At 45.2% G+C, this 27,542-nt stretch overlaps 1 protein-coding gene across 1 annotated transcript; it reads left to right on the forward strand.

Annotated features, from left to right (window-relative positions):
* Nucleotides 1-837: 837 nt before the first annotated feature.
* Nucleotides 838-25,976, forward strand: SAMHD1 (SAM and HD domain containing deoxynucleoside triphosphate triphosphohydrolase 1). The gene is made up of 16 exons (XM_032971018.2): nt 838-1,693; nt 3,906-3,972; nt 6,730-6,802; nt 6,954-7,114; nt 8,229-8,344; nt 10,285-10,355; nt 10,993-11,235; nt 12,498-12,598; nt 13,859-13,976; nt 14,739-14,830; nt 16,742-16,857; nt 17,762-17,898; nt 19,355-19,444; nt 20,938-21,042; nt 22,378-22,515; nt 23,066-25,976. The coding sequence occupies exons 1-16, from the start codon at nt 1,465-1,467 to the stop codon at nt 23,204-23,206; spliced, it is 1,998 nt and encodes a 665-aa protein (XP_032826909.1). The 5' UTR covers nt 838-1,464; the 3' UTR covers nt 23,207-25,976.
* Nucleotides 25,977-27,542: the final 1,566 nt, after the last annotated feature.

Genomic DNA, 27,542 nt, shown 5'->3' on the forward strand with positions numbered 1-27,542 from the left:
TAATTGGGGAAAAATAACTTCCTGCTTTAGTCCTGGTGAGAAGCATAGCACCTTGGTTTTGGAGGTATTCAGGACTAGTTTACGAGCAACTAGCTGATGTTGTAGTTTGTTGAAATCACCCTGGAGCTTAGCAATCACGTCATCCGGAGAGCGGCCAGCAGTAATCAGTATCGTGTCATCTGCAAAAAGATTTTAATGAATCCCTGCAGTCATGAAAGCTTTAAATCAACATTTTTTAAAAGTTAATTATATTAATGTTTACGTGCACGGGGCCACGTTTGATCTCCCTCTCGGTCACTTCAGTACCGAGTGAACGGGTGATGAGCCTTTAGGGGTGCTTATTAAAATACTATTTGGTTCTTTCGGTAAAGTCACGCAGGTAGAAATCAATAATACATCACGACGTTTCGATCGCAACACAAGCAACCTTCTTCAGGTGAAAAAAGAGGGGGAATCTGCTGAGGCAGACTGTTTATAAAGAGTTAGAGGACGAAACGATTATCGCGGATATCGTACGATATTGTTTACAGTACGATATAATCGTGTATATAATCATATATATCGTACGATATCGTACGATATATTGCAAGGTATAAACAGTCGAACATATCGTACGATATATCGTACGGTGTTATATATCGTACGATATGTCGCGTCGTATATCGTACGATATATCGTACTGTCTATCGTACGATATATCGCGTTGTATATCGTACGATATATCGCGTTGTATATCGTACGATATATCGCGTTGTATATCGTACGATATATCGCGTTGTATATCGTACGATATATCGTACTGTATAGCGACATGATGATGACGCCGACTGCGGCTCTTCTGCGATTGGTCGGAGCGACGCGTGACGTCGAAGGATTTTGGCGCGAGAAGCCGTCAGCAGCCGGTGGAGCGCTGTACCCACAGCTGATCGCCGCGCCGCACGTGGCGAGCGGCAACGGTAGGCAGTGGCAGGCAGTGGGCAGGCAGTGGGCAGGCAGTGGCAGGCATCGGCAGGCAACGGCAGGCAACGGCAGGCAGTGGGCAGGCAGTGGCAGGCATCGGCAGGCAACGGCAGGCAACGGCAGGCAGTGGGCAGGCAGTGGCAGGCATCGGCAGGCAACGGCAGGCAGTTGCAGGCAGCAACAGCGGGCACGTAGCAGGCAGCAGCAGCAGCAACAACAGCAGCAAGCAGACTCATCCTCTGCGCGTCCACTCAGGCGGCAGCAGCAGCAGCCCTGTTCCTGCAGGAATCTCTCCGCGCTGCCGACAATACAATCGAGCGTGTGCTGGGCTGAAGGGCAAAGCTGCCCACCCGCCCTGCGGATACGAAGACCGCCGTGCCCGCCCACCCACCCACCCACCCCCAACCCCGCGCAGAACTCTCGTCCGTCCGTCCTTGTTGACGACACCGCTGCCTGGTCACGGCGCTCGCGGCAGGCGACTTCGCACACGCGGGCCAGCCAGCCATGGATCCCGACCGCAAGCGCGCGCGGTTCGTGGACGGAGACGCCGACGGGAACGGCGACGGAGACGAGGGGGGGCCGCCCTCCGAGGCCACGGCGCTCGAGCGGGAACTCGCCGACGCGGCGAGCCGGGCGCCCGGCGCGGAATCGTGGCGGCGTTGGGACGCGGAGACGGTGGCCAAGTGGCTGGGGAAGATGGATGTGCCGGACGAGGTCTGCGGCGCCTTCAGAAGTGCGTAACGCTCACACGCGGCGCGGCTCTCACGCCGTGGAGAATCATCCGCCGTAGGATGCCTATGGAGGCCGGCACGGCGCGCGAACGGGTGGGTGGCGTGGCCAGCACGCCGCCCGGCTGCGTTTGTATGTCCCCCCCCTGGTGTTGGTGTTAGGAGGCACCCCGAACCAAGGGTACGCAATCAAAGCGGAGGCCACCCAGAGGAGGTCCGGTACGGGTTCAGATATTTTTCACTTGATTTTTGGCCCTTCGTGGGACTCGATTCAGCTCGCCGGGATCGTAGCGCAGTGCGCTTATCACTGCGTATACGTTGTGCATATTGAACTTTCGCACCGTGCGTTGCCAACCGTGCTAATCGCAGGTGCCATGGAGCGAAGGACAACAAACGACCTGGCGTGAGGCTCGGCAGGCTGGGAACTTTGACCAGATGTTGGTTGGGTAACTCGAGCACGACCTTGATGAGATCTTGGCATACAAAACCCCCGGGGTGGTGGTGGGGGGGGATCACCATCAACGTCAGCCAAGATCATCTACTTAGAGATGAACGACGCCTCTATCTTCCCCTCCTTCTTAAAGACCCATCTGTTCGCAGTCGCCTACCCCATCCTCGTCTACCCCTTCCCCCGCGGCGTTGCTGATAACCTCCCCGCCTTCTCCATCGACTCGTTCATCTACGTCAACTTCACTTCCCGTTTCCTCTCACGCATCATCATCGTCGTCGTCGCCGTCCTCATTTACAACGTTCACCGCCCCATCTCGCTCCATGCCACACTTGTGTTTTTGCACCATCGTTAATTCACTGCACAGCGCTTTGGTTAAAGCTTTATAAATGTCATTAAGATTGCATACATGTCAACCCCTTATCAGCGCCTCTACCTTGTTACAGACCCATTCAGACCTCATTGGTCACCCCGTGCCCCCCTTATAAATCTCAACGTTCATCCTACAAAGTCCCATCACTAGGGAGAAACACAAATAAATAGACAAAACATTTTTTGCGCGTATTGAAACGGCTGTACGTAGTTTGGACCTGAAAACTAAATTTCCCCGTACAAGAATACGGGTAAACCGTATGGGTTGACAGCTATTAGATTATGTTGATTGTGGTGTTTCAATCGCTCCATCTCCTCGCTGAATGTACTTGTGGCCGCGTTCCATTACTTTCCCGTCACTCCGTCATTATTTGCTGACCTTCGGCCACGTCCCTTCCAGCGACATCTAGACAGTTTGACGTATTTAACCTTTTATGTAGTTGTACTGTGTTGGTCAAAAAAAGCTAAAAATAACAACGGGCCAAACCTAATGGTATTTGAATTTGGTGCAGTATCGTTAACAAACGCAAATAAAGCAGTTTGTTGCCTTTTAAAGTGAGAGCTTGGAAAACCAAACACGGCAGTGCCTAATTTGTCCAATCTCGTTCATCACTGAATAGAATACAAAGCAATGGGCTGGATCACTTGCAAACACTGTCAAGCGGGGCTTGAGCCGGTTGCCAACACATCCCAACAAACCGCACCTCAGCAACATGCAATAGGGCCACCGTGTGAAGGAAGTTAATCTCGTGACCTAATACCATATATGCAACTGGCTTTAAAGAATATACACAAATGTAGTTTAACACGTAGGCTTTCGTGACCAATATCATCCGTAATAGAGGGGTTTTTTTCGGTTACATCGTGTAAATATATAAATGTGTCGTTAAAACCTGTCACCACCCGGCACAGCCAACTATTAAGGGGTTTGCACGTAAACAGAACATGCCAATTCGTCACAACATTTGCAACAAGGCTTTGCCTTATGATGGGCGTTCGGATCGTACCCGTGTGTTATTTGGCATGGTGTTCTACTTTTCGCTGCATGTGATGAGGCCTTCTGCAGGATCTTAAGGAGCTGAACATGCCTGGTCCAGCCCAAACACCCACCGTAGAGAAATATAACACAACCGGAAAATGGGAAAACTTACGGAATAGGCCGTATCTTTTTAAGCACAACCAGTCTCTTTCAGATGATTTGTTTTAATCGGGCAAAAGATAATTAACGCAATAAAATGTTGACGGAGGGCGTTTAAAACTTGGTGGAGAAAACAGAAGGAAAACATGATATCACTGCCGAGTAGCCAAGGTTGGTCTATTTTTGCAAGGGAGGCCATGAGAAAAAAACATCTGCTGGGTGTCAGGTTATGAATAGATTTTACTTTTGTTTTTCACAGAGCACAACATCACGGGCACAGTGCTACCGGACATCACAGAAGACCACCTGAAAACAATTGGTGTAAAGTAAGTACAGCACGGTAACATTTTAACAACTTCCTCAACATATTCTTAGTTTTTTTGGTAAAGTCACGTTGAAGGGAAACAACAAAATAATAAAATATATATAAGCAATAATATAATATATATTTTATTATTTTGTTGTTTTCCTTCAACGTGACTTTACCGAAAAAACTAAGAATATGAATTACTGCAATCACGAAAGCTTTAAATCAAAACTTCCTCAACCTCCAAACTTGCCACAGGGTCACACTTCACCCTCACGCAGATCCATGCGTATTTGAATTTGTATTTGAAGCTTCTATTCTTTTGTGATTGATACTTGTAGACCCAATGTTAGTGATTCATTGATGAGTGAAATTCAGTATTGTATTATCTCGTCATAATTCAGTAACGATATATATGCAGAAGGGATGGCCTGATCACACAACAACAACTGCCATTTGCCACGAAGTGGCGGTGACGTCACTATGTCGCTTGTGCCAGGCTATGTGCACTTTAAGGCCATGTGAAGTGTCGAACGCCCACTGACAGGAGGTCATGGGACAGCCCTGGGTTGCCTTGGGTTGACTGAGATGAGTGGCCGATGCACCACCTGTGCCCCGTACTGTGCCAAATTGCTGTGTTTTAGCCGCCTGGCGCTCCACTCGTTGTTGTGAGCGTTGCTCCTCTGCCCTCTATTGCTGGAGGGCGTCTGCCTCAAACTGCCCAGTAGCGTCCTTCACTAGCCTCTTCCACAAGGCAGCCGTTAGCAATTATGGCTTTAATGTGCTGAAGAATATACTGTAAAAAAAAAATGATGTACAATTGTCCCGCTATTGGTTGTCTAAACCACTGCATGGTCACAATGATGCCTCTTGCTGTCTCGAAATACATTTTTGCGCATATTACTATTTTTAATCAGTGGCAGACTAATTTCCAATTGCTGGCCGGCGCTGCATTCATTTTGAGCCACACAGAGACTGCTACCACTGGGGGTTCCCTGTCGCACATGGGAGGCGCGGTATATATTAAGTAATGGTGATGTTTACTATAATTACTATATATTATAATTTACAGAAAGTGTTGAAATTGTTTTTTGTTTGTCCGAAATGTATTGTTGGCTGGTGGGGGTGGGGGATGCGGTTGTGCATTTTGGCATCGGCAACAGCTAACAAAGGGGAAGTGTTTTTTTTTGCTAGCAACTGCTGATTGCTTCTCATTCGCGGTTCAAAGCAGAGATGACCGATTCATCACAAATCAACATCTCTCGTCATCAAGTATTGTTTTTTTTTTACCGTGCTTGCCATCATGCCCGGCTCCGGCTCCTCTCTGATCAGGGTAGTGGGGGGGGGGGCAGAACAGCTGTTGAGTGGGGGGCCATCGTGACAGGAGAGTGAACTTGAGTGGACGGCTGCGCAGGGCCCTCCCCAGCACCACCCCTCCCCGCCCGCCCCCCCCCCCCGCAGCCAAGGCGGCGCTGTCTCCCATGTGGTGCCTCTCAAGGTGCCGAAGCTAAGGGCTGTTTGAGATCATCTTTCACCAAAGTCTCACGGGGTCTCAACCTTTTTCAGACTGTTCCTGCAAAGTTAAATTGTTCACAGTATATGGGGTGTCGTCGCTTGCAGCATTACCTACAGGTAATGCTGGGACGTTAGGAATGAACGCACCAGTAGGCGATGCACTTTTAAATCTAAATTGAAAACGAATTTATTTAGAACTGCTTCTTGAGTTTAGTTTGTGGTCCTTCTCCTGCACCACCGATTAGCACGGTTGGCTACATACATACAGCATACAGCGCATACAACATAGACTACAAATTAGGAGTTGAGGTGTCCGTTATTTTCAAGCTGACTGCACACCACTCGGTAAACGTCGAATAGTTGTATCCTAACCAAGTATTCGTTCAGCAGTACATAGTTGGCCAGTATACATACTGCACAGGAACTGTATTGTGCTTTGCATACGTGCAGTAAAAAGAAGACGTTTGTACACGTCGTTGCTATAAAATGCATTTCATATATTCGAGGCCCCAAATAGCCGTTGGCAGTGATATTAGTTCTTAGGAATCTGTTTCAATATCAACATTTGCTACGCGACAGTCGGTTCACAGTGTGGACTCGGTGAAGAAAAATGTGCAGACGGTTTTGTGCACGTGTTTCGACTTGCAGCACACGCATGTAAACGACGGCCAATGGCAAAAGCCCTTGTAATCGGCCACGATCTGCTTGAATAAAGACTTTCCTGTTGTTGCCACCCCATGGTCTCGGGAGATAGTCATCCATCTGGCTTCTGCACACGAGCTGATTACATCGCTCTGTTCCCACTGTGAACGGACTCTTAGGCATGGTCCTTATTTTGTATATATGTTACGTACGTATGTATGTTGAACTTCTTTCACACTGTTACGAAGCCAACCGTGCTCATCGGAAACCACATTGGTTCCAAATGGCAGAATTCGCTTCCGTTGGTCATGGCAATACTACGATATAATATTCACGATTATCAGGTCGTCTCGTTTTTAAATATGTTGTCATATTGTGATTGTCGTTACTCATTTAAGAAATTGTATTTTCTAATTCGAATTTTTATGAAATAACAAGTTATGCGATACTCATATCGCGATAATACACGTATTGTGAAGTTGGACTCGTATCATGTAAAATGTATGTTGCAAGCAAGCCGAATTGGGTATTGGAAGTTCTGCAGGATTAGCGCCATCATCCCGACCGTAATAAAAAAATAATAATGTGAAATTGCAATCCTCCTTATTTCCACTGGCAGGAAACTGGGAAATCAGCTGAAAGTTTTTCAAGTTTTGAAGATCATGTGCCAGGATTCCAAGCAAAACATGAAGGCAAGTACAACCGTTTTTTTTCATGCATCGTCATCATCATCATCGTTGTCTTCTCACCAATTTCCATTCTTACTCCAAACTCTGTAACGCAAGCGTTGGTACTCGCGTCATTAACGCGGGGGACGCCTGTGCGCACGTTCACCTTCGACAGGTGTTCAATGACCCCATCCACGGGCACATTGTGATGCACCCCTTGCTCGTGAGAATCATCGACACCCCGCAGTTCCAGCGCCTCCGCAACATCAAGCAGCTGGGTGGCACCTACTGGGTGTTCCCTGGAGCCTCGCACAACCGCTTCGAGCACTCCATGGGGTGGGTTGTCCCTTTACGGGTCCTTCCGCCACACCTCCGGTTAGCACGGTTGGCTACGTATGGTGCGAAAGAAGTTCAACATACGTACATATATACCATTACCACATCATCATCATTACCATATCATCATCACAATCTCATCATTATCACCATATTATCAAGCCGCTGGAGCTATGCACTTTTAAATCTAGATTTAAAACTAATTTCTGTAGAACTGCTTTTTGTGTTTAGTTTGTTGTCCTTCCCCCACAACTCCGATTAGCACGGTTGGCTACATAAGGTGGAAAATAAGTTCAACATACATACAGCAGAGCTGGATGCTCATAGAACATTTTCCACTGGCACATCTGAGCCGAGCCAATGGAGGGCCCTCGTGGTACGATGGTATTCCACTTGTCTACATGCCATGCAGAGCCGAAACAAACTAGGAAACTCTGGCCTCACGAGACTTTGAAAATTTAAATGTACTTATTTAACCAGGAAAGCCACACCGAGGTGGAGGGAAATTCATGTGCGTGTATACATGTGGGAGATAACTGGAAAACCTTGAGAAAACTCACACGCGTACGAGGGGGCAACACTCTATCCCCGTTCAGATGGGAAGGGAGTTTAATGACTTTCGTGCGATCCACCGACATGCACAGCCACCACTGCCCCGGCGTATGAAACTGGTTCTGGTGCAAAGCAGGGCTCAGGAGTGAGGCTACAGTAACACTTTAGTTGCACTTGACATTGGATAGGTGTGCTTTGAGGACACCGTGTCATCTTGACGTGTCTCGACTCGTCCATTGCGTCTCACGTCCAGGGTACAGCTCAAACTTCCTGGCACCTCCCGAGCCGTGCCGGGCTGGCTCGGCACAGCCCCCAGCATGAATGTGTCCAATTTACGTCCCGCGCCCGAAACGCTGAGTCGCTCTTTCTCCATCGGTAACTCGTGGGGGGGGGGGGGAGGTTTACTGCGCAGTCGCTTCGGGGCTGTCGGTCGTGGTATCACCGAGAGCTCCGACCACGCGTGCACGCGAACGTTTGGCCCCCTGCAAAACACCGCCGGGTCCGTGGTGCATTGTGTTGCCCCTCCCCCCCCCCCCCCCCCCCCCGCGTTGTGCGCCGGCAGGGTGGGTTACCTGGCGGGGCAGCTCGCCACGGCCATCCAGAGCAGGCAGCCCGAGCTGGGCATCAACGAGAGGGACGTGCTGTGTGTGCAGATTGCGGGACTCTGCCACGACCTGGGTGAGGAGGCGCGTCTGCCCACGGCCGTGTTTGAGTTTTCGCCAGCAAACGTCGATGACTGGCGGGTGGATGGAAATCGTGAAGCGTGTCGATTACCAAGGGCGGTAATTCGCTTCATTTGTGTGCGCAACATTTTCTCACCAAAATTGAATTAAGAGTGACAAAATGTTTTCATGCTTTAGACAAAGAGAATGACTACATTATAGGCACAGTCTAAGAGTTGGCGAACATTCCACGGTTTGTCATTGAGTAGACCAGGAGTCGGCAAGCAAAATAAAAAGAGGAGTCGTCTTTTTTTTTTATTCGGTAAAACAAAAAAAATCAGCATTTCAAAAGCTGCGATACACGTGAATACGAGACGGCCCTCAATGAATAACGTCACGAAAGCGGCTCCTTAAAGGGACGCACGCGGAAGAGCGGTTGGTGTTTCAGTGGCTGTTCTACCCCCCGTGGTCGTGTGGATTTTTTTCCTCCGGGTCCTCCGGTTTTTTCCCTCCACATTTGGAAACGTGCATTGAGATTATTTCGATTATTTTGGCTGCTATAAATGTCCAAATGATGGGCCACTGTGTTGAGCTATTATTTGTGGCCAGGTCGTTTCTGAAAAATAAGTTAATACCTCGGTGAGCTTTGCCTGGTAGGATGGGGATTGTTTAGTTTTATCTGTATGTGTTTGGGCGATTTATTTACCGATCTTGTACTTTGCAATACTCTTATGTTTTTGTATTGTTTCTTGTTGTAACGTTCTTACCCGCCCCAACTCGATATCTTTGAAAAAAAGCTTCATAGCTCATCGGAATCCTCCAGTGTAAATACATATTCTGATTTTGTTCACTGCACTGTAAACCCAACGGTCCGAGTTCAATTCCTGCCCATAGCCGAGGACAATGGCGAGTGACATTGAACCCATCCTGGCCTCCCCTCCCCCACCCTCGCAAACCCAGACTGACCAGTTTGGTGGGAACGGTCACACGTACTCCATGACCGGCAACAAATCCTTACAGCAGTGAAATGACTCTGGCTGTGGATACAACATTTTTTATCTTTGCCAAAGGGACACCTTTGTTCGGCTTTAGGTTATTGTCATGATTATTACGTCCGCTGCTTGTGTTACAAAGACTCACGGTTTCGTATCCAGCAGCTGCCCTGGTTAATAGTGAGTGAATTAATGTTCAAAATACGAGGGGTCTGCATCACAGGGGATGCTAATGATTCTTTGACATTGTTCGCAGACTGTCGGCCATTGTGTGCTAGCGTCATGATCCAAATTTGAAAACTGTATCTGTAAATTACTCAGTAAAAATCTAGATAACAATCATCGGCCCTTCCAGCGACAACTCGGTGAAACCTGCTGAAGAATATTCATGAGACTCGGAAATAGTGTGTTGCAATGCCCTCGCAGCTGCCGCAGAATCCGGTTTAATGTTTGATGTGCTGTTGTGTGTTTAGGGTAGTGAGGAGTGGTAGTATAGTGGTTAGCACGCTACGAACCTGGCAAACAGGTCGTTCGTTTAATTTCACTAATCGTAAATCTGTAACTCATTATAACTAGTATCGATCCATATTATTGCTGGTGATGAGTAAGTGGGCTGTTCATAAGTCTGTACTTATAGTATTGCTTCGTTTGTGAACTCATCTGTCAAATAACAGATCAAATTGTATTTTTACTGTCAACAAAAGCAAAAAGGAAGATCTTAACATTTCGATATCTCACTCACGATTAACTAACAGTGGCAGATATTTGAACCGATCCTAGGCCTCCTCTAGGTTAAGCAGCCTGAAATGAGTACATGGTGCTGTGTGTACACATCACCAATTGGAGGTCGGGCATGGTGCTGGCCACCCACCCCCTCATGTGCCCATGCCGGCCTTCATAACAGCACTCACCCCAACATTCTGTCAGGGGCTTACGGGGTATCTTTACCTTTGTCTTTGTTTAGGACACGGCCCATTTTCCCACATGTTTGATAACAGCTTCATCCCTGCTGCTCGCCCCGGATGCAAATGGAAGGTGATACCTTTGACAAGTTTTCAATATTCTTGTTGTCAGTGACACCTCACGTGCAGTATTGTTATAATATTTAGATGCTTTATGGTAGCATAACTCATGCAACTGGTGTCTCCCAATGTGCTAGAATTTGTAATACCATCAGATTATTTTCTGTGACAAGAGGACTGTCACTTAGAACCCCATCAGCACTCGTAATGAGTTAATTGTGGTCGTTCGTTTAATTTCACTAATCGTAAATCTGTAACTCATTATAACTAGTATCGATCCATATTATTGCTGGTGATGAGTAAGTGGGCTGTTCATAAGTCTGTACTTATAGTATTGCTTCGTTTGTGAACTCATCTGTCAAATAACAGATCAAATTGTATTTTTACTGTCAATAAAAGCAAAAAAGGAAGATCTTAACATTTCAGCTGAATGGCCTTTAGGAAATGTCTTAGTTATACTGATAATTAATCAGTTTTACTGATAATACATTTTATTGTACTGATTGTAAGCCTAATGGTTATGGACATCCATCTAATCATACTGACGTGAAGCCTAAACATATTAATCACACACATCTGTACCGATTGTTAATCATCGCCTGGTTTACCACGGCCGCACACAACTCATTGCTTGTCCGTGTCTCCTTCAGCACGAGGTGGCCTCCGTGCAGATGTTTGACCACCTAGTCCAGGCCAACGGCCTGGAGGAGGTTCTGAGCAAGGAGTATGGCCTTAAGTTGCCGGAAGACCTGGACTTCATCAAAGAGCAGATTGCTGGGCCCCTGGCTGACATCGCCGATAGCTCGGGGCCTGGTAGTGGCGTCAATAACTGCTTTGCCAAATCGCCGCACGTAGACCGGGAGGGTGGCCAGCAGGTGCAGGCAAAAGAAGACGTGAGTCGATATCGAAGGGTTTGTGTAGTGGCGCTTTGGTTCAAGTGCTCAGCCCGTAATCGGAGGGTTGCGATTGAAAATTCTGGTCGAGGGATGACTCGGCCTATATCCATGCTTCCTCTCACTCTGTTCTGCTACTCATTGTGGCGTATTTGAAACCTCGATTATGAAACTACTTTGCCGTGATTTTCATCTTTGCTATAACGCCCTGTTCTTCTTGCACATATAGCTTTGTGCACAAAGTAGTGAACATGTATAGCCCTAGGGCGAGCTGAATGATGTCTTCACTGGCCTCCGCTGAATTTCCACACTCGCATGAAGGGCTTCCTCTGATTGTGTCAAAGACCATCTGTCCATCTTAGTCTTTCTCAACCTTTTCTTCCACTTTGCCAATCGGCAGTTTCTCCCAAGTGTTATCCAATACGCCTGTAGCCAGGCATCCAATACACTTTAGTCTCCTTCATTTATTCCGGTGTACGGTCTAGCTCTTTCAACAGCCTCCTGTCGTAGTTCACTTTAATTGGTGCTTCTTGCCGTCCACGGGGTGTGCAGTAGTCTGCTTCAGCATCAGAGTTCACAAATTCTTGTTTCATTGAGTAGCTTAAGATTAGTGATATTTGCTTTGGAAGTCAACATTGATTGGTTATGTTGGGAGACTGACGCCCACCATGGAATGTGGCATTTCCACCATTGGCTCAGAACCACCAATAGAGGTGAATACCTCCTCATTGATTGCCTGAGCAGGGAGAAACTTTTTACGTTGGTTAATGAAAGTATACAATTTTGTACGATGTATTTTTCCGTGTCTTTTTTTGTTGCACCATTTACTCCCAATTTGTGCCATCGACATTGAGCCATTCGACAGATAATATAATCCATTGGGAAGTCTTGCAGAGAAGTGTGGCCCTTGAAAAAGAGAGTGGCTGTGGATAAGATGTGTACAGGTATTCTCCAAAAACCTTCAAGTGACCCTAATTACCCCGTCGAGTTGCTGCTGAGCCACATTCTGGCCACTCCACGGCCCGATGCCCACAACACCCGTTGGGCACTGATGGTCTCCCGCCCAACGACTAACCAGGCTCTCCCGCCTTAGCTTCTAAAAATCCTACAAGGTCAGATCCATTTGGGGTGATTGTCTCATAGGCATTTTGTGGGATAACGTTGCCTCGAGCTGTATTCTTCAAACGATGCAAAATCTCTGTACACCTGCCCCCTCCCCATGTTGAATGGTTTACAAATCCTGTTTTTTGTTTTTCCAAAAGTGGCCGTACAAGGGCAGGACCAAGGACAAGGGATTCCTGTACGAGATTGTTGCAAACAAGAGCAATGGCATAGATGTGGACAAGTGGGACTACTTTGCCAGGTGCTCATGTCGCATCCTAACCTTCCGTTGCGCGGCGTGGCAATTTGAGATTTTTTAACACGTAATTTAGCGACTGTTTACGTTGAAATACGTTCTTTTGTGGGTAATTGGTGGGCAGCGAATCCACAAACTCTCTGTTATTACGCTTGCTACCTTACACAAGTGAGGAAAAATGAATGCGCACGAATTGCGTAACGCTTTTCGACTCGAGTTTAATTCGACGCCGCATCCTTGTTGTCTTCACCGGCATGAAGCCACCTTGAGACACTTTCAACTTGAGTCTGAAAACTTGGCAAGATGCCCCTCGACAATAGTCATGAGGCTCGGTGAGGCTTAAGAAAGTGTAATAATCACAATCACAATATTTGTTGGAAAGCATAAAAAAACATGGATTCATGTACGTTTCTTCAACTCTGCCTCTCTGGCCTCTCACTGTGCTGTGAAGAAGGGCTATTGCCCTAAACGTCGCCTATGATGTAGTCGTTCTTAAGGCCACACAGTGTTCATGACGAATGTGTCGATTTGTGCTTAGTGGGCCACTGCCAAAGTAGCAGCAGCAGCGGCAGCAATGCCAAATAATTAACTTGCGTTTCTGCTGCGTGTTGCTAGGGGCGTGAGAATGCATCGATCCAACAATATCGATTCCTAACTTAAGGATACATGCATCGAATCACTCGTCTGAGAATTGACGCTTTTAAATTCACGTACCATTGTATGAAATGCGTTCACGTGACCCCTCCAACCACGAGAGGCTGCGAGGATTTGTATTTTAAACCTCAATTGGTACATTCTTTTTGCATTTTTAGGGGAGAAAATTGTTAGAGGCTCATATTTGAGTAACATTCTTTCCCTGACGCTATTTGACAACTCTCGTTCTTGGGAACTTAACTCAGTCGTGAATGCAATTACGAGATAAATTTACAGTGGTCCCTCAATCCACTGCTGGTTAACGCCTTCCCGTGCCCTTATCACTGATCGGGGTTGTTTGGCTTTACTTCACCACCATAGTCACTGCGGATTTGTGAGGAGTGGTACTCTTCAGAACCAGTTTGGATATCACCCATCACTGATGGTTAGCCGTGGCCAAAAATCCCAAAACAGATCATAGATGTTAGCATTTGATAACCACTGCGCCACCACTCCACCCCACTTAGTAATTTCGCTTTTCTTTATAACTCATATGATAAGGCCATGCCCGAGGTGGCAATTTACATTCATTTGCCAATTGTGTAACCCAGGAACGTTTATTTCCCTCCACAGGGACTGCCACCACCTCGGAATTCAGAACAACTTCGACCACAGGCGCTTCATCGAGTTTGTGCGCGTCTGTGAGGTCGAAAATGAAAGGACGAAAAAAGTGATTTGCTTCCGAAACAAGGTGAGATGCCCGACGTCAAAGCCTACGTGTAAAATTACTTGCTCATCACTGCTGCTGGCCGACGGGCCTCCGTTACAGGACGCTCTAGAGCATGGGGGGGGGGGAGGGGGAGGTCAGCAACCAAAATAACAAGAAGAGCCATTTTTGTTCTAATTCGGAAAAAATAAAATTTTCAAGAGCCGCAATGCACGTGAATACGAGACGGTGGGTCCTTCATAAATAACGTCACGAAGCAAGTCCCGAAAGAGCCCGCCGCATGCAGGTCCGAAGCCGCAAGTTGCCGACCCCTGGTTTATAGTGTAAAAAAAACGAATAAAGTAGATGAAGTAAAAAAAAACAGCTGCCCTGTCACGGGGGAGCCAAAGAACTGCATGTGGCTCTGGAGCTGCCGGTTTGTCGACCCGTGCTCTTGAGGGCAGTGTGTCTACTCTTCCACGTTGGTCATACGTCTCGGACGAGGTGGGAGTTTTTCTGTCGGAGCTGTGCTTTTTAGCTGTGATAAAAAAATATATATATATACGGTGGGAGGACGGCGCATCACAAACACGCACCCTTTACATGCACAAACGACTTCTCTGCCACACTCACACTTCTGCCTTCCCGCGGCAACACTCAGAGCGGCGACAGCTTAGCAAGCGTTTGCTAGCCACGTGGAGAGATGCAGGGATGTGCGTTGGAGACGTGAGGGGGGGTGAGTGCGGTGAGAGGGGTTGGGCTCCGCGTGACTTACCCACGCCGACTTTGTTGTGCTCGCCACCGCAGGAGGTGGGCAACCTCTACGACATGTTCCACACGCGCAACTGCCTGCACCGCCGCGCGTACCAGCACCGAGTGGGCAACATCATCGAACTCATGTACGCAGCGCCCCCTGCAGCCCACTCGTGCACACACACGCACCAGTACTTGCGCGCACGCACGCACTATTACTCGCGCATCACTGACTTGCTCAAACGCACTCTTCACACACACGTGTACTTGCGTGCCTCTGACTCGTGCCTGACACATCAGCGGAAACTCGCTGCACAGCACTTGGGTCGTATCATAGTTTTCAACTTCGTGGGGCAGGAGGGGGGCGGGTCAAATATTCCAGGGTCAATAAAATTCGTACCACTTTTTGGAAAGGTCCATAGTGGTCCCACCTATGCAGCAACCTGTGTCCACTGCAGGAATATGAATTTTCCCCCCATTGGCTCAAAATTGATAACATAGATCATTCCCATTACTCTATTGCTTGTTTGAGGATGGGAACACCAGAAAATTATTTAAAGACTAACTTTACTCTTTACAAATGAAATGGTTAAACCAGTAATATATTTTGATTTAAAGCTTTCGTGACTGCAGTAATTCATATTCTTAGTTTTTTCGGTAAAGTCACGTTGAAGGGAAACAACAAAATAATAAAATATATATAAAACAATAAAATTTCTCACGACGTTTCGACCATAACTCAAACGGTCGTCTTCAGGTGTGTTGGTTTGCATAAATGTATTTTGAAACGGCGCATTTATTTATTTATAAAAACGTTAGCGCCACGCGCAACGATTTGGCAGTTTATTTAGGACTAGTCCATCTATATTCTGAAAAGAGGAGGGGGGAGACTAAATTTTTTTATAATGTATGCTGTCTGAAAGCCACTGTAAGTGTGAACAATCAATTAAGACCTGAAATGGTTTATCAAATCTTTCCAATGATTGCTAAGATAGAATCCATCTTCTCGGTTGAAATTTTCTCTGTGCTTGTATATGTGGATATGTGGATAGCCTCATGATTCCGGACATACAATACCCTGGTGTCTACAAACTAAGTTGCCTCTGGTAGTAGTTACATTGGAGAAACCAAACGCCATGTCTCGGACCGCATTCGTGAACACAAAGCAGACCTTAAACACGGTAGGACCAACACCTCGGCCGTGGCAGATCATTGTTCTAATTCAGTAGGCTCACATGCCATTGACTTTTCCAAGAAAGAGGTTCTTTGTAAGCCATCTGGCTTCCATGAGAGATTCGTTCATGAGGCTATCCACATATACAAGCACAGAGACAATTTCAACCGAGAAGATGGATTCTATCTTAGCAATCATTGGAAAGATTTGATAAACCATTTCAGGTCTTAATTGATTGTTCACGCTTACAGTGGCTTTCAGACAGCATACATTATAAAAATTTTGTCTCCCCCCTCCTCTTTTCAGAATATAGATGGACTAGTCCTAAATAAACTGCCAAATCGTTGCACGTGGTGCTAACGTTTTTATAAATAAATAAATGCGCCGTTTAAAAATAAATTTATGCAAACCAACACACCTGAAGACGACCGTTTGAGTTATGGTCGAAACGTCGTGAGAAATTTTATTGTTATATATATATTTTATTATTTTGTTGTTTCCCTTCAACGTGACTTTACCAAAAAAACTAAGAACAGTAATATATTGTCGAGTAAAATAAAATATTCAACCCTTTGTCCAGTTCACTGCTTCATGAAGGTTTGCCCACGCCATATTGATCACGGATGTTATTTGACCAGACTTCACCACGCTGGTCAATGCTGGTTGGTGAAGTGGGGAGGGTCAGGGACCCGTTTAGATATCACTCGCCAATGTCAAATCACGAGCACTCGCAATCCGGACTAAAGATAAGGTGCTGCGCATTCAGCGCAAGTGAAAGACTACAGGCCAAACGCGACTCGACGCATGATTTATTAATACATGTATATATATATTTTTTACTTCCGTTAATTGCGTGCTCTTTCGTCGGTATGCTCCCTCCAAGGATCAAGGAGGCTTTCCTCAAGGCAGATAAGTACATCAAGATCGAGGGATCTGGCGGCAAGATGTTCTCCATTTCCGGGGCGATTGACGACATGGTGGCCTACACAAAGCTCACAGGTTGGGGCCGCACACAGCGGTGGCTGCTGGCGATCGATTGTTAGTTGTGAAATGTTTATTAGGGCACCCTGTGCGTGTTATGTGCAATATTGACGTGCTTGTCTTTGTTTTTATTATTACACACTTTTATTTTAACTTGCCCCATTGTCCGTTTATATTCTTTTAAATATTGGACACTTAATATCTTCAGATCTATGAATCCTAATGAGCTGAAATGTTGTAGACACAGACCCGTCATATTCTCGCATGAATACTGAGCCTCAAAGCTTTTTTTCTAATTTTTTTATTGCACCATTTCAAATATATTAGAATTATCCAGAAAATAATGAACTTTTGTTATTGTCTGTATTGAGATCTTCGAATGAATATGTACATGTACACATAATTTTGACAACATTAACGTGAAGATAAATTAGGTAAAAACTAGTTTTTCAATGCACGCACTTTTATTTGTACTCAAAAGTAGGAATACATTCTTTGGAGCCCAGAATAAATCACATTTGACGTGCTGAATAAAAGTGGGTGGTTTCCTTTCGGTACGTTACATTTTCTGGAAGCAATCCACCCACTTGAAAATGTTTCATTATTTATTTTTCCTTTCGATGTTTCATTTGCTTTTATGCAAGCCACCCACTTTTATTCAGCACATCAAATTGTATTAATTCTGGGGTCAAAATACATTTTTTTCTACTTTTGTGTGAGCATTGAATTTTTTTTTTTTTACCAAATGTGTTGTTGCTGTGCTCACGCACCACACATCTCCCCCCTTGTAAACTTAGCAACAAAATAAACAAGCTTCACTCGCATTGCTGACCAAAAATATCTCTGGTGTAATTTTCTCGGCGTTAATCACTTGGGCTGATTTAAAAAGGGCGATTTCTTTTTTGGTGTCCGTGCGTTTCAGACCTGATTTTTTACGAGATCCTGCACTCGCGCGACCCCAATTTGAAGGAGGCCAGGGTCATCCTGGAGAACGTGGTTTGCCGGCGCCTCTACAAGTTTGTGAATCACACGCAGCCCGGGGAAGGGAAGAACCCTCTTGTAAGTGCGCAAGAAAGGGCCCCCTGCGGACCCATGTGATGAAATGCGCTTGAGATTTGACTTAAAGATTAACTGGACTGATCATCGATAATCAGGCACGCGATTATCCGGCTGCTTCCAACATTATCCGGCAGTCTCGGGCCGATCCGGCGAAACCGCTCCAAAGGCCGTTACCAGGCCCACGGTTGGAACCATGTGCGTGACAATAAAAGTAGCTAATACTTACATTTAGCGTAAAATATTATATGCAGTACATTATACACTACATACAACTTAAACAATAAAAATACTGCACGACATGCATCACCCCATGCCGAGTCTTCGAGATTGGAGTAGTAATTATGGTACAGTAAATCAGTAACTTTTTACAGGATATTCATTTTTGTACGTTTGTATATTTATCTGTGCCAATTTCATCGAGTAAACAAATTTAAAACACTAAGAAATATTTTTTTACCGACTTTACCGAAAGAACCAGAGTATACTAAAAATATATATAACACCACCCAAAAAGCACAATGTCATGCAATAATGTGCAAAAATAACCAATTTTAAATAATGATGTAATTAATTATCCGGCTTTTTTGAAAATCCAGCGCCCTCTTCCTGAAGCAGCCAGACTACAGATCAGGTATATTTGTTGCTTTGCAGAGACGTCAAGAGTTTTGTGATTTGTTTTTTTGACTGAGCTGAATTGTACGTAACCTAAAAGTGGATAGACTATGGATTGTAAAGGAGGTTGACTCAAATAATCAACAAGGAATTAGTCCTTTAAATACCAGGGGGTAACCAGCCGGAGGCTGAGAGGGAAGGGAGTACATTTGTCAATTACAATGCCTTGAAAGGAGGGGAAAAAAATATATAGGTGATGTATCATGCAGTGCCCTTTTTTCATATCACAACAGAGGCCCAGAGCGACAGACTACGAGTTTGAGACCGCACTGTTCCACAATGGGGCTCCGATAAGAATTTAATTGTTAAAACAATATCCAGATGAGCGGTTAAATTGGTTCACAATTAGTTACTTCTGAGTACATAATGAGTAACATACGAACCTTTAAAAAAAATACACAATGTATTCCTGCACAAACCCATCTGTTAAAAGTTAAATAAAACAAGTAATTCTGCCACATTGCATTCTGGGTAACCATGTTACAGTGTGGTGGTATCTTATAAAAAAGAGTGATCCATTGTCTGCGTAGAGACGATTTTTTTTAAGTACCATAAAGAAAATATTTCCCAGTGAAACAATATTAAATGTATTAATAATGTTATACGCTTCAATATATTCTGTGAGCCTATGATGTTCACGTTTAATTGTATCTCTTGGATTGCTAAATATCGTCGAATTGTGGGTATTGTTGCGACGCGTGGACTTGAATTGTGCATCGTTTGTGTACATGTGGGTTTAATCGTCTGGTCTGACGCGCCTGTGTTGGTGACCTCGTCCTTGCAGGATGAGGTCAAACTGGCGAAGGAGATTGCTAACTCGGAACCGGAGATGCCACTCAATGTCAAGTTAAACCCAGAGGACTTTGTGGTGCATGTAAGTGGCTCACTTTCTTTAATAATGGTGATGGTTACTCCAGTAATGATTACTCTATTGGTTATAATGGTATTCTAGTAATGATGATGAAAATGTGAGTGGGTTTATACTTTGTTGTATTGCCATTGTATTGAGACCACCGTTGTTAATCATTACACATGTCCATTGCAGGTGGCTAGAAGTTGGCAGTACGGCAATGGATTGATCTGTTTGTTTGGAGATTTGAGTGTCATTTATCATGTGTGGGTTATCTTTGGTTACTCTAATTTCGTCCCACACCAAACATTCAGTAATGGTATTGGCTAACATCCTGATGCAGGATTCTCTTAAAATATAAATGTGAATCTTAGTGAGGCTTTTATGAGTTTAACACGTAAGCTTTCGCAACCAATATAATCCATAATAGAGGTTTTTGGGTTATATTGCGTAAATATAAATGTGTCGTTAAACCCGCCACCACCCGACACAGCCAGTTAGCAAGGTTTGTCACGTAAATAAAACATGCTAATTCTTAACTGGTTCAGCGCACGGTGTGTTGGAGAGTAAATGCACAACATTTACAAATCGATTACCATGACGTTTCGCCCGTAATTACAACCAGCCTCATCAGGCGAAAGCCAGAGTTGTGGAGAAATCCTCCTGTTTCGGTCCATATAATGTTATTATATTATGTATTGGGGTGGAGTGGTGATGCAGTGGTTAGCACACTATGCTACAAACCTGACAAATCGATTTAAATTCCTGGCCACGGCTTCATCATTGCCGAGCCATATCGGAACCAGTCCTCCCCTCTCCACCCCCGGCCGACTTGCATTCACCAGCACGTTGAAGTTTGATAACCCCCCCCCCCCCACAAACAAATGAAACCCATGATTGAGATATCCTGGGGGAGGCCTTCATCCAGCAGTAGATTAGCTGGGCGGTGGTGCCGCACGCCTCTAATCTCGCGCTGTGGGTGGGTCAGGGTTGGTGGATTGAAGAAGTTTTATCCAACGCCCTTGCCCGTGGGGTATTGAGGTGTGCCATACCCTGGCCCGCCAGGAGAAGGCAGTACAGCAGAAATGTGAACTCCACCCGTATCGCCTGTATGAGATCGTTTCCCCAGAGCACACGTGGGTTTTCTCCGGCTGCTGTGGTTTTATCCCGCATGTAAACACTCATCAAGTGGCCGATAACACCTTGATGTATAGAGGGACCGCAGCAGAGCTTGGGCAATGGTTGGTGCCAGCTCATTGTGTGGCTGCCGTCTTGCTTGTCTGTGGCCGCTCCCCCTCGCGCCGCTAGAGTCGTTCTCTCGCTACGAAAATGAGCGAATAACTGAGCGGCGCGTTACAAAGTTGTGAAATGATTAAATTACTGCGATAAATCGCTTTTTGCTTTTTTTAACTATTATTCACTAGGTGTTGCGTTGAGTGTTTCATTTTTGTGCTGCGTCGTCACATTTGAATCTCGGCTGAAGCGAGAGCGAGCGTTGTGACGTTGTGCCCTTGCAGGTTATTAACTTGGACTACGGAATGAAGGAGAAGAACCCCATCAACAATGTGTGGTTCTACTGCAAGGAGGATCCCGACAAGCCGTTCAGAATCTGCAGGACACAGGCGAGTGCGAGCATTAGCACAGTGACGGCCAGGTGTTGTCTCCCTCGCCTGCTATGCAGGAGGTCGTGGGTTCGATCGCGACCCGGACGATCCCTGCGGTATATTTGGAGTTTGTGTGTTCTCCCAGAACTTTGCAAATACCCAGGTCATTGTTACAAGTGAGACCGATCCTGGTCTCTTGAGTTATCAACCTGGTTAGGTAGAATAACCTTAAATCGTGAACCGTTCGCCAACCGGCACCGATGCTCATGGTGAAGTACAAGCAAACGAATTCCCATGGGCGGCACTGCATGGGGCAGATGCCTTTATTCCAGCAGTGGATTGACAAAGGGGCAGAACGTTACGTCATCATAACACTGTGGTCAACTGCATTGGCTCTCTCAAGCTCTGCTCAGACTTAAATAAGTAACTCTTTGTCCCTTGCTATTAATATAGATTGACCTAATGTACAGTTTATTTGCGACGGTAGTACTAAAGTATTGAACTGTTTTTATTTTTTATTTTACCAGGTAAGGCTCCCCTGAACTATATAGCTTTTTTTTTTAGGAAGCGACCTGGCCACAAGTGATAGCTCAACGAAGTGGCGCGTGGAAAATTATGGCAGCCAGATAATCTTAATAGCTGGGAGCCGCAGAAGCTACGCAACTGACATTGTTGTTGCCTTGAGAGCAGTCGCTCCTTGCACGACGATGACGAGAGAGAACTTGTGCGATTAACGATACGGAACCGGTACAAACAAACAAACAAGGTCATTTCTATTCTTAGCTCTTTCGGTAAAGTCACGTTGAAGGGAAACAATAAAATAATAAAATATATATAAAACAATAAAAACAACAAATGTTCCTTGCCGTTGGTTTTTTCACACCTGATGACGACCGTTTGTGTTATGGTCGAAACGTCGTGAGAATTTTTATTGTTTTATATATATTTTATTATTTTATTGTTTCCCTTCAACGTGACTTTACCGAAAGAGCTAAGAATATGAATTGCTGCAGTCACGAAAGCTTTAAATCAAAATTTAAGGTCATTTCTAGATTTGAAGCTTTCGTGACTGCAAGGATCCATACTCTTTGGTTCTATTCGGTAAAGTCACGTGGATAAAAAAATAAAACAACAAAAATCACGACGTTTCGGCCACAACACAAGCGGCCTTCATCAGGTGAAGGGACCAGACTGTGTCGAGGACACTCCAGCGCTGTCCTCGAGACAGTCTGGTCCCTTCACCTGATGAAGGCCGCTTTGGTTGTGGCCGAAACGTCGTGATTTTGTTGTTTTATTTTTTTACCTACGTACCGAATAGAACCAAACAAGGTCATGGCCTTTTTTTCCCTGCAGGTGTCAAAGATGCTGCCGGAAATATTTCAGGAGCAGCACATTCGCGTTTACATCAGGAAACTGGAGCCGGAATACCTCAAAGCTGCCAAGCAGTACTTCGTGCAGTGGTGTCTGGACAAGAAGTTCATCATGCCTCAGGTCTGATGCCTCCGCATACACGAGGGACACTCATTAGACTTTTATAAAGAAAACTATCATAGCGCAACAATGCTCTTTACTAAACAATTTCTTATTTTATACAGTTTTTTTTCATAAGCGATCTGGCCACAAATGATAGCCCAATGGTAGTTGCTTATCATATTTAAATTTATAGCAGCCCAATACTCTAAATGCGTGTTTCTAAATTTGGAGCGAAAAACCGGAGGACTCGGAGAAAAATCCACATGACCACGGGGACAAGATTCAAACTCCAAATATACAGCAGGTGGTGTCAGATTTGGGATCGAACACAAGACCTCCTGTATACCTGGCGAGTTAGTTAACATCTCGTCACCTCCGCACCAAATGGAATACAAGTCATGCCAATAAAATGATAGACCTATGTTTTCGTCCCGTATTTGTATGTATGTTGAACTTATTTTGCACCATACGTAGCCAACCGTGCTAATCAGAGGTGGGGGTGGGGGGGGGGGGCGGGGAGGACAACAAACTACGTACGAATCGTGCAACTGAGTTGATGTTGTTACAGGATGGAGAAGTGGTGGCCCCAGGGCTGACTCCATTCAAAGAGAGCTGGAAGCGAAACGCTGACGCCAACTCCGACGAGAGAGTGCGACAAGGAGCCAAAGAATGCCAAAGGAAACTTTTCTTGAATGAAAACACCAAATGATATGCCCGTGTAAAAAAAGCACCCACTTAATTTTACGTATGGTTTTTAAATTGTGGTCGGAATTTAACTGCATTTAAAACCTTTTACTTTTTTTCTGAAGCACTCTTGTTGCCTTATTGCTACGCAGATGTTTCCCAGGTTACGCTGTACATCTCTCCGCTGTGCTTGCGAGTTGTACCGCGTGTTGTTGTTTGGCACGATATCTGACAATTTTGCTGCTCTTCGTGCCGGACAAACACGCGATACAACCTGAAAACGCATCGGGGCAGCTCTTGCAGCTTTTTTCCCCGCTTTGTAACAATAATTAAACGTGGCCTTTTATTAAGTGAATCTCGCTTGCACGTTTATACCGTGCAAGCGCCTAATGGCATGCAGAGTTGTGTGTTTCTCACTTAGTGATAGGGTTGCATGCAAATGATTGATACTACTGAAGTGGGTTTCAGTGCTGATTGTGTTCATACTCGGATAAGGTAGGTTGAGATTATTACGGGTAAAACTTTGCGTACCTCCCGGTGTGTCTGTTATGTTTAATGCTATGCACTTGGGGGGGGGGGGGGTGGAAACAATGCGTTGATTCTTTTATCAACGTCGATTCTTGACCTCATGATACATGCACGGAATTGCGCGTGCGTGGACGTCGGTGCGTCGGATTAAAAGGCGTATTAGTGTCACTCGTGCAGCCGCGAGAGCCGCTGCCGTCCACCTCGTGAGAAACTGGATTGCCGAGTTGAATTGTCAACGTTTAATCGAACCGTCCCGAGTCATTTCGACCACACTCTGCGCTCTTCACTTCGCGACGCTTGAGTCGTGATCAATCCACCGCTGGATGAAGCCCCTCCCGCCCACGCAGTTCTCGTAATTTCACACGATCCTGCGACGTCGGGATTATGTTGGGAATTTGGATGGGGGGGAGGTTTTGTTGTACACCACCAAATTGGGGCAGCTTGCAATATCGGAACAATTACCATCTAAAATAATACAACAATAATAGTCATGAGGGTTTTTTTACCTTAATTCACAATTATCTCAATTCGGCTTGGTGAAGGTACAGTCTCATTGCTTTTTTAAGAGTCTAAATAATTTAAGATTGTAATGTGGTGGATGTGTACGGCAAACCTTTGCTTTTATGCAAATTATTTTTTTTACTGCTTGAAATGTGTGAAGAAAAATATGTAAAGCTTAGGTCAGTGGTGCATTTCAAATAATGCAACATTTATGTTGGGCTTTGTTTACATCACGGTACTTCAGAATTTTTAAGTACCACATGTTTTAAGATTTTTGAAGTCTTCACTCCACTTAACACGATACTCCTACATTAAGTGGGCGTCCGTTTGAGATGTTTTTCACGCTTTAATTTCCACCGTGTGATAACTCGTGTTTGGGCATTGTACGTATGCCATTCGCACCCAGGTCATGTGCATTCTCGAGGAAAGGGGGTGCTTAGGACCTACCTATAAGCGTGTGGCTCTGGTATTTTATCCACTTGCTAGCATTAATAATCGGAGATTTCAGGGCTATGGAAGTTTCCAATTTAAAATCTACACTGCATATCGTTGTATACCTGTTCTTCGGGATAACCATATGTTGTGAGAGCTCGGTAAAGGTGCCAACATTGGCCCAAAGTTCCTTGCTTACTGGGAGGCTTTGTAATAAGTATGACAGATTCCCCGTGTATGAACAAGCTTTTAATTCTAGTTGTGACTTTCGCATGTGAGCTTACAGTTATATTTACAGCACAAACCTGAATGCAACCTACTGAATGTTGGACGTTGTTGCGCTTGGCGTCTGTGTAAAGTCACTGTAAGCACCGTCCCAATGGGTTTTACATAACCCAAGTATGATGATGTGTTTGTATCTATAACAGAATAATCGTTAAGCGTCATTGCGGAGAGGGGTAACAATAATAACACACAACGCCTCCATTTTTGTGTCTCCACGTAAAAAATGAAAATAAAATGAAAATATGTTTTTACACATGCCACCAGCTGCTCGACTTTCTGAGTGCATCTTGGCAGCACTGTATTGGTTCAAAACAATAAAACTCCACTGGTTCCAAGGGTTCGACGTCCCATTAGCAGTTACGCTTGCTTGAACCAATTCAGTACTGGTCACTGAATGTAAGAAATTGTCCCTGTTCAACACGAAATTAAGTAATACATAACACAGTAATTCAGTCGTTGTGAGTAGAGAATATGGAAAGTGGGTATTATTTATTTTGTTATCAGCATATAACATTTGAATAATTTCCAAGATTGTTCTTTGGTGTGATGGGTTCGCTATTTAACACGCTGTTAATTTTTGAGTGTTTAATTTAGGCAGATGTCTTCCGGGTGTTTGTGTTATTTTGCCCAGTTGCAGAAGCTTAAAACGTCACTGTGTTACGTGCAATTACATCCTTTCCTGCTTAACCAAGTGCCTTTGTTTTGTGCAAAAAAAGTGATTTTCTTCCCTGGAAATTCGTTGTTCTCTAAAAATGCTTCTATAACAGATGGGAAATACAAGTGGGAAATAATTGTTTTCCCCCTTCAAAGTGTATACCTACCAATAAATCACGTGAAAACAATCCGTATCCTGTAATTTCAGTTGAAGCGTCTCTTCTTAAGGATGTAATCATTCGTTAACGTTATTTGTGTTGATCTTTTTTAAAAAAAATAGTTGTTTTAACATTGGTGGTGCTCTTTTAGTTGAGGTTGTATCTTGAGTTATAATTGTAAGCGTTGTCATTACTTAAATGTTATTTTTATTGAATAAAGTCTTGATTTTTTTAAGACATCGTCTGTGTTTATGAATTATTATTTCGGCTCTGGTAGACCCTAACAGTGACACGTGGATTTGGGAATTAACACCGTGTGATTGCCTCTTTTTTTAGTGCTTTGTTTCGTGTAAAAAAAATGCAATATTTTAAATCGTGAGTTTCAATGTGTGCATAGTTGAAAAATGGTAATTCATTTACGTTTTAATACTTTGCAAAAACATGTTTGGCATAATTGATGGCACAGCGGCTATTGTTATGTCATGATCTGGTTCAATATTAAATTATTCATAGTGCACCAATGGTTTGGGTCATAAGGGTTATATATTGCAATAAGAATGGACAGACTTTAGTGAACTGAAATTGAAAAACTTTTAGGCAATATTTGTGCATGAGAAGTGCAACAACGATACTGCACCATAAATATGTACAAATGACGTTATGCGACACGGATATCGTGACGATCCTTAATTGTGAAATGTGATATCGTATTGTGGAATATGGGCGCGCACGCCGTGAGTCGATCGGAACGTTTCGTGTGGTGGTGGTGGGTGATTGCTCTGCTTGGGAAGAGACGAACAGACACCGCCTACGCCACTGGTGGCCCATCCACCACCAGTGACGGGAGGAATTGCAGGGCTGCACCTTTACCGTAACTGAGAACCGAACGCGCCACGTGGGATTCAATGCGGCTGGTGCAGGTGCTGTAAGGCTGCTGCCGCTGGCCAATCAGAGTTGCGCACGGCCGTGCCGTTTGTAGGTTGAACTTCGTTCGCACCGTACGTAGCCAACCGCGCTATGCGGAGGATGGACAACAAGCGAAACACAAAAAGCAATTGGAAACAAAATGAGTTTTCAACTTAAGATTTAAAAGTGCATAAGCCAACTGGTGCGTTCATTGCCTCGCGACCCACGCGCTCCGGTAGAAACTCCACCATCACCACCACCAACTCCACCACCACCAACTCGACCACCACCAACTCCACCACCACCAACTCCACCACCACCACCACCAACCCCTCCGGCAACGGCGTTGTGGTCCAAAACGTGGGGGGGGGGGGGGGGGGCGACGGCGCGAGCTGAGGGAGCCGACACTGACTTTCTCACATCATACACTGACTCACTCACACATCATACACTGACTCACTCACACATCATACACTGACTCACTCACACATCATACACTGACTCACTCACACATCATACACTGACTCACTCACACACCATGCACTGACTCACTCACACACCATGCACTGACTCACACACCATGCACTGACTCACTCACACATCATACACTGACTCACTCACACATCATACACTGACTCACTCACACCATGCACTGACTCACTCACACATCATGCACTGACTCACACCATGCACTGACTCACTCACACATCATACACTGACTCACTCACACATACACTGACTCACTCACACACCATGCTCTGACTCACTCACACCATGCACTGACTCACTCACACACCATGCACTGACTCACTCACACACCATGCACTGACTCACTCACACATCATACACTGACTCACTCACACATCATACACTGACTCCCTCACACCATGCACTGAC

Source organism: Petromyzon marinus, chromosome 45, assembly GCF_048934315.1.
Source record: "Petromyzon marinus isolate PM22_M1 ecotype Great Lakes invasive population chromosome 45, UKy_Petmar_22M1.pri1.0, whole genome shotgun sequence".
Taxonomy (NCBI): Eukaryota; Metazoa; Chordata; class Hyperoartia; order Petromyzontiformes; family Petromyzontidae; genus Petromyzon; species Petromyzon marinus.